General features: G+C 45.8%; 1 protein-coding gene across 6 annotated transcripts in view; it reads left to right on the forward strand.

Moving 5' to 3' along the window:
• Positions 1-12975, forward strand: part of ATP10B (ATPase phospholipid transporting 10B (putative)) — a 392801-nt gene that overhangs the window by 314472 nt on the left and 65354 nt on the right. For all 6 annotated transcript variants that reach the window (XM_044947366.1, XM_044947364.2, XM_044947367.1 and 3 more), the window contains 4 exons: positions 578-709; positions 4504-4631; positions 7141-7393; positions 8525-8763. In XM_044947366.1, coding sequence (XP_044803301.1) covers positions 578-709; positions 4504-4631; positions 7141-7393; positions 8525-8763 — 752 coding nt within the window. The remainder of the gene's footprint in view (positions 1-577; positions 710-4503; positions 4632-7140; positions 7394-8524; positions 8764-12975) is intronic.

Below are 12975 nucleotides of genomic sequence, written 5' to 3' on the forward strand. Positions count from 1 at the left end.
ATCAGTAGTTTTTAAATTTTATTATTTTTTCTTTGAACAAAATTTTATGCAGAACTCCAAGACAGGAGAGGAGCTGCCCAGAGTTAATGCTGGGGTGGAGGCCTTTGGCCACTATGCTCTTGTACAAGCAACAAACACCTTAGCAAAGAAGCAAGCATGAAAATGACTGGCCTCAAGTACAATGCTGCCACAGGGCCTTGGCATGTACTGTTCCCCAGCCCAAAGCCCTTTTCTACCAACTTTTTCTCCCCATTCATGTCTCCCTTAAATGTCACCTCCTCTGAGAAGCCTTCCCTGACCATGCTCTCTAACGGCATCTCTTATTTTTCTAGCCCTTATTTATTGTTTACTTCATGGGACTTACGACCAACTGTAATGACCTTATTTACTTGTTTGCTTGCGTATTTTCACCAGCATATGAATCGTCTGTCTTAACTACTGTATCCCTTCCTGTGTCCACACATCCATTCGCTCCATCTGCGCTCTGTCCCTGCCCCGCACATAGGTAAATCTCCTGCGGGAAGAGCCAGAGGCAAATGGGGGGCCAAAGACTGACAATCTGACTTCTCCCGCAAAGGCCATGAGACGAAAGCCATGCTGAACAACAGCGGCCCGCGGTACAAACGCAGCAAGATCGAGCGGCGCATGAACAGAGACATCTTCTCCTGCATCGGCATCCTCTTCCTCATGTGCCTCATTGGAGCTGTAGGTATGGAATATTCTGGAAAGAACAACCCCACAGGCATCTTCTGTTCCTTTTGTGCCAGTTGCCTCAACACAGAGCCTCAGTTTCCTTATCTACAAAAAGAAGTTAATAAATAAAAGCAAGCCTACTCTGTATTTAACAGGGTGCCCATTCAGCCAAAAATGCAGGTGACATTGTTCTGAAAGTTGTATGTACCCTAAATCGTAGGAAGAGCATCTGGCATGTGTCTATTCAGGAAATACTTCCTGAACCCAGGCACCCCCTTACCCACAGAGGGTAACAGATGAATCAATCACAGGACTGTCCTCAGAGAGCAGGAAGGTCCTCAGAGTCCAGCAGGAACAAGTCCAGCCAGAGAGCAGAATCAATAACACCATCTGTCGCATTCAGTGAGGGCGGCACCAGGTACTGTTCTCCTTTCCTAGTGCTGCTGTAAAAGGTTAATGCAAATCGAGTGGTTTAAAACAACACTAGCTGATTCTGTTACATATCTGGGGTTCAGAAGTCCAAAATCAATTTCACTGGATTAAGACCAGGGTGCCTGCAGGACCGGCTCCTTCTGGAGACCCTGGGCTGGGGGGAGCAGCCCCTTGTCTTTTTGGTTTCTGCTGGCCACCTGGGTTTCTGCATTTGCGGCATTGGGGGATTTTCAGGACTTCCAGGTGGTAAAGAATCCACCTTCCAGCGCAGCAGTCGTAGGAGACTCAAGCTCCGTCCCTGGGTCAGGAAGATCCCCTGGAGAAGGAAATGGCTCCAGTATTCTTGCCTGGAGAATCCCACGGACAGAGGAGCCTGAAGGGCTATAGTCCAGAGGGATCATGAAGAGTCAGACACAAATAAGCGAATGAGCACACACACACACACACACACACACACACACACACACGCCTTCGTTTTCAAAGCGCCTTTCTTCACGTCTCCTTCTCCTTGTCTGTGGGCATATCCCCCTGTGCCTCCTTGTTATAAGGACACGTGTAACACCATCATCAGGCCCACCCGGATAACCCAGGCTCCTCTTCGCCATCTCAGGGTCCTTCACTCAATCCTGTCTGCAAGGTCCCTTCTGCATACTCACAGGGCCCCAGGTTGAATACACAGACACCTTAGGGGACAGCATTCAGCCTGCTGCTGGTGTTATGGGAGCATCAAGGAAGGAAGTCTTGCTGAAGCTGATTCTCACCAGAAGAGGGAGGTGGCAGGGACAGGATGGGGCCGGCAGCTGTAAAAGAAAAGAGAGGACGCTTTACCCCAAGGACAGCACAGACAAAGCACAGCGGCAGGAGGGAAAATCATTCTTTTGCAGAGGAGAGTTTGGCTGTTTAGCAAAAACAAAGCCAAGAATGGAACCCCGAACAGAGCAGGCTGAGGCCAGGATCTACTACAGCCAATGTAGACTGCTGTGGGAGAAGTGATCCGGAGTTATTTCAGTCGATCCTTGGAGGGTAGGCAGGGCAGCGAGTACGATCCTCGATCCTCGTTCTTACTCTCCCCCTCTATGGCTCAACACTAAGGACGGTTCTTGGCACCCTAAAGGAGGCCTTAAAAGAAGCAGGGAGGATCAAATTGAAGAACTCATATGCTGAGTCCAGAGCCCCCTGCTGACTCTGCACCAGGGAGCAGCTGTCTCGTTTGCTCTTCACTTGCTTCTATCAGAAATCGCACCCATCACTGTTGTTATACTTTATTTTTTAGAAACTATTTCTTTTTAATATTTATTTATATTTATTTATTTGACTGTGCCAGATCTTAGTTGCAGCATGTGGAATCTAGTTCCCTGACCAGGGATTGAACCCAGGCCCCCTTCAATTGGGAGCACAGAATCTTAGACACTGGACCAGCAGGGAAGTCCTCCTCACTGTTTTTAAAAGACAGTGTCCAAGGCCTAAAACGTTGCTCAGCCCACTAAGTTCTTATGTGTCACCACAGTGAAGACAGTGGGGTTTAGTCTTGTGCATGGCCTGGAGTTTTGAATGAATGCACTTCCCAGGTGTATCTCACGGCACTCCAAGAGGGGCTCAAAGCTGGAAGGGCAGTACCTGCAGGCAGCAGAAGCCAGCAAACAAGAAAACCACCCATTGGTTTTGTGGTCCATCCGTGTCCCCAGAGATGCTGCAAAACTCTTGGCTCTGTTTGGGGAAGGTTTTTTAGGGACCGTCAAACCGGGAAAGGACATTGAAGATCATGTCACTATGTCTCTAGAGAAAGGAGGTTAATAATTAAAGGGTCACAGAGTTAGACAAGACTCAGGCAAACCAGAAGCAGCTTGGTAGATTGCCCAAAATAAGAAATACTTTGAGAAAGTAATGGGGAGGGGCAGGATTCTCTTGTCTGAGAATAACAACTCATAGAGTGGCAGGCCTCTGTTGGCACCTAACTAAAGTATAGCTCCTGTAGGAGGTGATGGCTCCCAAATGAGCACCATTCCAGGGTTATTTATCACACATTTACTTTACCAGGCTTCCCTGGTGGCTCAGCTGATAAAGAATTCACCTGTAATGTGGAAGACCTGGGTTTGATCCCTGGGTTGGGAAAATCCCCTGGAGGAGGAAATGGCAACCTCTCCAGTATTCTTGCCTGGAGAATCCCACGGACAGAGGAGCCTGTTAAGAGAATGGCTACCCACTCCAGTATTCTGGCATGGAGAATTCCAAAGACTGTATAGTCCATGGGGTCACAAAGAGTCAGACACGACTGAGCGACTTTCACTTCACTACTTTAATGTATGAAGATGGAATTTCTTTTTTATTTGTCTGGATTGTCTTCCCCAGACCTTTCTGATCACCCAGTACCCACCTGGGCTTCAGAATCCCTCCAGGCCTCCTCCTCCAGGCAGCCTGCTCTGATTTCTTTTATGATCTCTAGCTCCTCTGAAAGCCAGTGATCCTTACTCTGTACCATATATTTGGCCCTTAACCTCACATCTATAAGTCTCCTTTATTCTGCTGTGTATGATGGTATTTGGCCCAACATCTTGGGCAAAGAAGTATCTTAGGGTCAGGGTGGCATCCTTTTTGCCTTTTATTCTCTATAGTTTCTGTCCTGGAGCCAAGAGCATTATACACATAGGGCGATCCTGTTCTCACAATAATCCCATAGGGAAGGTACTGTTACTAATTGATAGATAAGGATGCTGAGATTCAGAGAGCTCAGTGCCAGTTGCACTTATCAATCTGCACTTGATGGGTGTTGCTATCCCCATTTATAATTAGAGAAACAGAAGGTTCAGTCCATATCTGAGGCTGTTGCTATGGGCTCTTATAGCATTCCAGGATCTAGCTCATGCCAGGTGAGATTTGTATGTTTACATCAGACTCCATGACTTGGTAGGGAACTCGTCAAAGACAAGAAGTAGGACCAACTCCTTTTTGAATTAATAAATTTTGGATATAGGGAAGGAGAGAGGCAGGGAGGAGTGAGTAAATAGAGTTGATGGATGGGTGGGTGGGTAGATGGATGGATTGAGGGATGGATGGTTGGATGGGTGGGTGCATGAAGGAGAAAACAAACAAACTCTTGTCCCTTTCTCTATTTCCAACTCCTCTATAATAGGATTTAAACAAAATCTAAATAATCACCATGCTAGTCTCCTCTGCTAGGAGGAGAGATTGAAATGTAGGGTATGTGAAGGACCACTTAGAGCTAAATGAATACACACACACACAGTGTTATATAGAACAAGGATATGCTCCTCCAAAGCACACTGATTTCTGGCAGTAGGTCAGGGACGGGCTGATGTAATTGACCAATTTAAGATTAAGTGGAGATTTTGCCTCATGCTTGGCTTTGCCTCCTCTCAGGTCACGGCCTCTGGAATGGAACCTTCACAGAGCACCCTCCCTTTGACGTTCCAGATGCCAAGGGCAACTACCTTCCCCTTGCCCTTGGGGGCTTCTACATGTTCCTCACCATGATCATCCTGCTCCAGGTAGAATGTCCTCCCCATCTTGGGGCTCAAAAGACGGATGGCCAACACCTGTACAACTTTGCAAAAAAAAAGAAAAAGAAAACTCAGTACTGACCCTGAGAAAGAACTAACTGGACTGAGATGAGAAAACATTTATTGCTTCTTATGGGTCTTTGAAGGTATTCATATCTGGTATAATGTCAGGACCAGCCTTGCCTTGTGGAGGGGACCTTGGCCTCAGATAATAACAGAGGGAAATATTTATCAGACTCTTGTAATTTAAAAGTAAGATTGCAACAGAGATCCACGGGTGCCTGTCCTGCCGCCAGATCTAGAACTGGCGAACCTTCTGACCTGAGAACCACAAAGATAACACAGCACAAAGAATGAAAACTTTCGAGCCCCAAGCATTCAGAGAAAGAAACCGCAGGTTAGCATTCTCATATTTGTTAGGTTGAAGAAGAACCAGCACTATACATAGGAGAAAAGAAGGCAAAAGACGTAGACTACCTGTAAGAGAGAGGTAAGAAAGGCCCCTACTTATAGGTAAACACCTGCAGTGAGGTTTAAAGAGATTTAAAAAAAACCCTCAGGCCCAGTAAGAATTATAGTCTATGAAAAGATATGGGAAGTTGTAGTTTTGTTTTGACAAAACCCCATCTGTTTGAGTTCTTACAGTACTTGAGCATGTTTCTTGGCCCTCCAACTGGCAACGTTATTCATTCATTAGTTCATTCATTCATGGAGCAAAGCAGCCCTTTTTAAATGTGAGGAGGAAGTCATGCTCTTCCTCTGCCCTGAACCCTCTGATGGTTTCATAACCAAAAGTGAAATAAATACAAAGGGAAATACAAAGTTCTGAGGTGACCAACAAGGCCTAAGTGATCTGGCCCCCACTCCCTCGGGGACCACATCTCTGAGCTGTCTCCCACACACTGGCACACACGCCTGCTGACTCTCACCCCAGCCCTGCAGACACCCAGCTGCCTGCCCGTGCCCTGCCTGGAACATGCCTCCTCCCACAGATAACCTCAGGCTCACGCCCTCGTTTCTTCAGGTCTTAGCACAAAGGTTGTGGTTTCTGAAATATGCCCTCCCAGCCTTCACTCTTTACTTTATTATTTTTTTTCCTGAGACTTCCCACCACTCAATATAGAATTTCTTTGTTTGTTTACTGGACTGGGAGGTCTTCAAGGCCAGGGCTTTTGTGCTGCTGCTGCTGCTGCTAAGTCGCTTCAGTCGTGTCCGATTCTGTGCGACCCCATAGACGGCAGCCCATCAGGCTCCCCTGTCCCTGGGATTCTCCAGGCAAGAACACTGGAGTGGGTTGCCATTTCCTTCTCCAATGTATGAAAGGGAAAAGTGAAAGTGAAGTCGCTCAGTCTTGTCCAACTCTTAGCGACCCCACGGACTGCAGCCTACCAGGCTCCTCCATCCATGGGATTTTCCAGGCATTGCCATTTGAAGGACCTAAAACAGCACTCAGTATTTGTGTGTGTTAGTCGCTCAGTCGTGTCCGACTCTTTGCAACCCCATGACTGTAGCCCACCAGGCTCCTCTGTCCATGGAATTCTCCAGGCAAGAATACTGGAGTGGGTTGCCATTTCCTTCTCCAGGGGATCTTCCTGATGCATGGATTGAACCCAGGTCTCCTACATTGCAGGCAGATTGTTTACCATCTCAGCTACATCAGTGGGCAGTGATCAACAATAAATCTGAATAGAAAACAGATTTAGGATTACCAAAGGGAAAAGAGAGGGAGAGACATAAATTAGGAGTCTGGGATTAGCAGATACACACTATCATATATTGGAGAAGGCAATGGTACCCCACTCCAGTACTCTTGCCTGGAAACTCCCATGGACGGAGGAGCCTGGTGGGCTGCAGTCCATGGGGTCGCAAAGAGTTGGACACGACTGAGTGAATTCACTTTCACTTTTCACTTTCATGCATTGGAGAAGGAAATGGCAACCCACTCCACTGTTCTTACCTGGAGAATCCCAGGGACGGGGGAGCCTGGTGGGCTGATGTCTGTGGGGTCGCACAGAGTCAGACATGACTGAAGTGACTTAGCAGCAGCAGCAACTACCATATATAAAGCAGATAACAAGAATCTACTGTATAAAGTATTATCAATATCTTGTAATAAACTGTAATGGAAAAGAACATGAAAAAGTATATACAATGTTATGTAGAGAGAATGAAATCACTTTGCTGCACACCTGAACCCAACACGACTCTGTAACTAGATCTCCTTACTCCTTCCAGCTCAGTCATTAAACAAGCAGTGGTGAGTGTCTACCCCATACCAAATATTCCTGGCTCAGGAAGGCCTATGTTTTTCTCAGATTCTCCTAAGGATCCCAAGGCAGGCATGAGGTCACTGAGCTTTAATTTCTCAGAGAAAACCCACTGCGTGAGCTGACCTGAGCTTTTCATGAAATGCTTTTGCTACTCTATCACTCAGGAAGGTCCTGAGATGGCAGACCAACCTCTTTATCTGACACAGTGGGACTCAATCTCCCCACAGATACTGATCCCAATCTCCCTGTACGTGTCCATTGAGCTGGTGAAGCTCGGGCAAGTCTTCTTCCTGCACAACGACCTTGACCTGTATGATGAAGAGACTGACTTGTCCATTCAGTGTCGAGCCCTCAACATCACTGAGGACTTGGGTCAGATCCAGTACATCTTCTCCGACAAAACAGGAACGCTGACCGAGAACAAGATGGTGTTCCGACGTTGTACCATCATGGGCCACGAGTATTCTCACCAAGAAAATGGTACGAGGGGGCTCCTGGGGGCCCCATCCTTCTTATAAAGAAATCACCCCTGCCCTCCTAAGAGAGTGGTGATTAAAACCCATTCTCCTGGCTCTCGGCAAAGGCTTAGTGGCTCTGTGGGAAGTAGCTTCCTGTATCCCTGCAGCCTTCTTGTCACAGATCAATGCTGTTCTTATCACTTGTAAACTTTCATTTGCTCCTGAAGGCTATGGGTAATCTCCTGTGTGGTAGCCCTCCAGGTGGTTGATCTTTGTCCTCAGTGGATCTTTGCCTCGTGTAATTGACACAGAGGATTTTTATCTGTCAGGAATGCACTGAGAAGATGTCCAAATTATGTTCCAGTCCTGCAACCAAAGTTTAGGAATTTTTCAGGTTACCTTACCAGACAGGACAGGCCCAGGTGGAAGCGCATGGGATACAATCAGGAAATGCCCTCCATGCTAACTGACCTCTTGGGGTTCACTGACACAAAGCTTTGCCTTAGGGGATGTGGCTAGAAAATGCCTGGATTGTCATCTTGCATAGACTGAAGGTGGCTGATACAGCTGACTAATCCCCTTGGTTCCTTCCCCCCACAGCACACGTGCACACGCGCGCGCACACACACACACACACACATCACTTCTTTCATTCTTCATTCTTTTGAGTGGGAGGGATTAAGAAAGAGAAAAGAGAAGGCACCATAGGCAGTCCAATCCCCTTTGCCACAGTGATAACCAGGTACATGGGAGCTTCTAATCTTAATAATTACAGCTACCATTACCAGTACTTAGAGTATGCTTATCACTTTTATATCATTATATATTAAGTCTTTTATACATACCATTATATCATTAAGTCTTCAAAACAATGAGTTGGATAGTTTTTATAACCCCTAATTGAGGAAATAGAGGCGTGGGTTATGCGAAGCTCAAAGTCACATAGATAGGAAGTAGGAGGGCCAGGATTTGAACTTGTGTGACCAAGTTGCACCCCACTTTCACCAGTCAGGGTAACCAGCTATCTGTTATCTAAAGCAGCATAATGTTCTTACACCATGCTCTTTTAGCTTCACCCCCAAAGTCTAGCATCTCCCCAGCCATGATCTGGCCGAGGTATGACTGAGACAATAACAAGATTCCTTTCTTGCAGCTAAGCGACTGGAGACCCCAAAGGAGCTGGACTCAGACAGTGAAGAGTGGACCCAATACCGGTGCTTGTCCTTCCCAGCCCGAAGGGACCAGGGCCCAGCAACAATGAGGGGCCAAGGAGGGTCCCAGCCTCTGAGGAGGAGCCAGAGTGCCCGTGTACCCATCCAGGGCCACTCGCGACAAAGGTCTATGGGGCGCTGTGAAATCTCACAGCCCTCTGTGGCCTTCAGCAGCTCCATAGTAAGTGCCTGCCTTTCCCTCTTTGAATTGCAAGTGACCTTTCTTGAGGAGAGATAGGGGATGGTTCCAGGGCATGAAAGAGAAGGGTGTATAAACCCTGAATTGCTCTCAAAATGGCAGCCCTTGGTCTTGTTTGTAATCTGTATGGGTTTTTCTGGGCATGTACGAGTCTGTTAATTTCAAATGTTCAATGTCTTGAAATTGAGAGATTTTGAAATGGAATTAGAAAAAGTCTCCTCACTAAGCCAGTGTTTCCCTGTGGTGATAACTGGTTTGAATTAAGAAGTCCGTGCTTCCCAGGTTGGGTGTGCCATCCTCAGCTCATCATGTCCCCCACCCCCTCTCTCTATACCCATCCCTGCACTGAGGCCCAGCAGCAAGTTCTCTATGTGCATTTTTCCAAAATACAGTTGATAGGAAAGAGAGATATCTGACATGTCCATGTTTCTATAAAGTGGAAAAATGGAAGATGAACCTATAAGGCTTACAGGTTTCAAGAAAAATGGGAGAATGTATTTATTGTGATAATCAGAGAGTCTTAAGTTGTTATGAAGCAGAGGACATCTCTATCAAATTTACCCAGCCCACCTCCTTCCCTTAAGCTAACTGCTTGGCCCCTAGGATGTTGAACTTTGCAAATTTGGGGTTTTCTGCATATGGTCCCTTCACATTTGATCCACTGGGACAGTTACCATTAAACATCTAGATAGCATGAAGACACTGAGTTTGTTCCCAAGATGAGGCAGCATGCCCTAGAAGCCAAGGCCAGAGCCAGGGCCTCTGACTCCTGTCCCATTCCACTGTCCTCTGCATCAAGCTCTTCCTCTAGGGAACACATCATTCAGAGTCTTCTATACTTACAGAGAAGGCCTCAGGGACCCTTGGTAACTTGAACAAGACGCATATACTCACAGAGGGACCGAAAGTGCTATCATCCTGTTGTTAGAGCATTAGATTTTCAGAATGATCATTTTGGTGAATTTCGCTCCAGTCTTTCATTCCACTCATTATACACACAACACACTCACACACACAAACTACATGTGTTAACATTTTTGCAGTCATCATACACATAAATTATAGCTGCTGCTTTTTTGGATTCTGACATGATATCAAAAGCCTTTTCTACATCTAGTATTTATTACCCAGGACTGTGTTTTCTGACTGTGACAAGAAATTCTGTGAGTCTGTATCTTCTGGGTTGTTGTTATCTAATTTAAGTAAGTACAAAGTTAACTTACTTACATAATTATATACTGCATGTAATAATGTACATTCTGTACATGTATGTTATTATCATGCACATAAACACAACAATAGCAAGGATAAAAAACAGCAATGTGTTAAGACATGTGATACTTACAAACCTACAAGAAGAATGATCCATTGATGACTCTTGGAATATTTTGGTTTTTATTTTTCTTTTTGATTTTCCCAAAAGAAGTAACAATAGGATATGCATATTGTCACATCTTTCTCTGATTTAATTCCGTCCCCTCTGAATGGAATGCTCTTCCCCCAGCTCTTTACCTAAATGTTTGGACAATGGATTCAGTGAGTTCTCTTTGGGCACAGGGACTAAATCTTGCACAGGTGGTGTCTTTTGGTTTCTTCCAGTTCTGGATACCACAGGCATCCTGTGTATCTGAGACTGTCTCCTCCAGGAGAAAAAGGAACCTTTCCTGTGTAGATATCAGTTGGGATACACAGATTCATTGGTCCTTGTTCAGTCTGACAAATTTCAGAGCCCAGGAAAAACTGCAGCCCTGACTCAGTCAGTATAACTTTTATTCAGGGCCCTTAGCTGATGGTCACTAAAAGGGGCACATGTACCTAAGAGCTATTTCCAGATCCTGAATGTCATCGATTTGCCCTGGCTGGCACATTTGCAGTCCAGTTCTAGCTAAATTCACTCATGAACAATAAGGAAATTGACACAGTAATATCCAATTCTTGTTGTCTGGGCAGGGGAAGATGGTGATGTGTTCCTTCTATGAACTGCTAAATTTTCAGACTGAAAATCTGGGGTTAGTCAGACAATAGCACCCCAGCTATTTGTCTGGGGGGTGTGGGCACTGGGCCTAGAGTCAGGAAACGTGGGCTCTGGTTTCAACTCTGCCGAGGTTTGCTGGGTGGTCTTAAGCAACATGCTAAACCTCTTTCTGTCCCTGTTTCATCACCTGAAAATGCCTGGCTTACAACTCGCACTGACTCTTCTAAAAGTCAAAGAATATGACGCTTGTGCGGACCAGCAAGGTCGCTTCCAGCTGCGAATTAGGCACGTTTGGGGTCACATGCCCCCAGGTGTTCATCTCAGCTCCACTGTGTATCAGCTCTGTGGCTTTGGTCAGTTCACTGGGTGGAAACCTCAATATTCTTATCTCAAGAAAGGATTACTGTTATGCCTCGTGAGTTGGTTTTGAGGATTTAATCCTTAAAATACTGTGTTTTAAACAGAGGGATAAATAATAGAAGTTTTAAATGACCTTTTAAAAGAAAGCTGTCTGCCTTGGACAAATGTTCATATAAATGATGACAGGGAGAAGAAACAGGAGTTTTCATAAAATACATGGACTCCTCCCCCCTGATATTCTGGACTATTTGGTCTAGGGTGGGGCCTGAGTATTTATATTTTGATTTCTAGTGATTCTGCTGAGCAGCCACTAAGAACCTCTCTAAGCACGCTATCACCCCACTCAGAAATAGTCTTTGCTGGGAGCCGGCGAGAGACATTCCACTCGTGACAAAGGTCATGAGGAAGGGGGCTCGGCATACGCAAAGGCGGGATCGAGCCTCGGGAGTGCCCCCGGATATTCTCGAGCATCTACCCCCCAAAAAACCAGAGTCTGCCTACTTTATTGCTTTGTGCTCTCACCTCTGACTTTACTGGGGGCTGTCCCCCACCACCATCTCACTCTCTCTGTCAAAGAGTTAACTTACAGCTCCTATTAATAAAGTTCCTGGGCAATTAGGAGTGTTTAAATCCAAACCCCTCAGATGGCTCTCTAACTCGCCTGACAAGTTTACCCGGACACCTACAGCTATGCATACGATTGTTTACAGTCTCCCAGCCTCCAGAGGCACGGGAAGCTTAAGATATTCAAATAGCTTAGAGCCTCTCAGAGAATTAGAAGCTGTCAGAATAAAACTAGTAAAAGATTTCATTGATGAGCCAATGTTTGTTGCCAAGTTTTCACATCCCTTGAATTGTATCCTTGAATGTGCATTAATTAATATAGTTGGTATGTAGAAAAAATAAGTAGTGGCCTTGGTGTTAGTAACTTTAGACCCTTAAGGTAGTAAATTCTTTCCTTTGTAAACCCATTACACATCCACCCTATAGGAACGTAATCTCATCTTCGGAAGATGGCGCCAAACCTTAAAATAATTACTCTTAGAGAAAATAAGTCTTTGTTGATAAGTGCTTGTCAAGAGTCATAAAATGTTAATAGGCCTCTGGCCAGAAGATGATGTAAATCACCTAAACCATTTGTATACGATAAATCTGCAGGAAAGAAACCCTGGTTTTTGATAAGCATCAAAGACTGCTGATTTTGCATCCCCTATTGTCCTCTATGTGTAACTTAGGATATAAAAGCCCCTGTTGAAAATAAAGCTATGGGCCTTGCTCACCAACGCTTGGTCTCCCCATGTCATTCTTCCCTTTAACTTCCAGCTGAGTGTCCATCTGGAGCGTGGATGTCCTCTGCGACCATTTATTTGCCTGGGCTTCTAAGACCCACTCGAGAAGGTGTCTAAGGTGGGGCACCTTCCGCTATTCGAGAGGGCGCCTGCGGCCTCCGTGGTCAGAGCTAACCTGGTGTCACGGGTTATATTGATTTTCCGCGTAAACCAAGCCACTCAGCTTCTTTTCTCCACTGAATTTTCCTACTGAGCTATCCTCATTCTATTCCTCTTTATTATATCTAATTAACATTTGAATAGGCCGCCTAGCCGTCTCTCCTTCGAAGACCCTGGATCAGCCGGGGCTGGACCCCGGCAAGTCTTCATTTGGTTCAAATAGATGCCTTCTACAACTTGGGAGGCACTGGCTGAAGGGGGTGATTTAAGCTGCCTTAAAGGGGTTTGATACTAACCTGTATACCCTCTGTGGCTGGAATATCAGATCCTTGAATTTGTCTGTGGAGAACATCTGTGGCAGCCCCAGGAAGATGTGCTGGCTGCTAGCTCCTGACTCCCACCCCCACCCAC

Source organism: Bubalus bubalis, chromosome 9 (assembly GCF_019923935.1).
Source record: "Bubalus bubalis isolate 160015118507 breed Murrah chromosome 9, NDDB_SH_1, whole genome shotgun sequence".
Classification (NCBI taxonomy): Eukaryota; Metazoa; Chordata; class Mammalia; order Artiodactyla; family Bovidae; genus Bubalus; species Bubalus bubalis.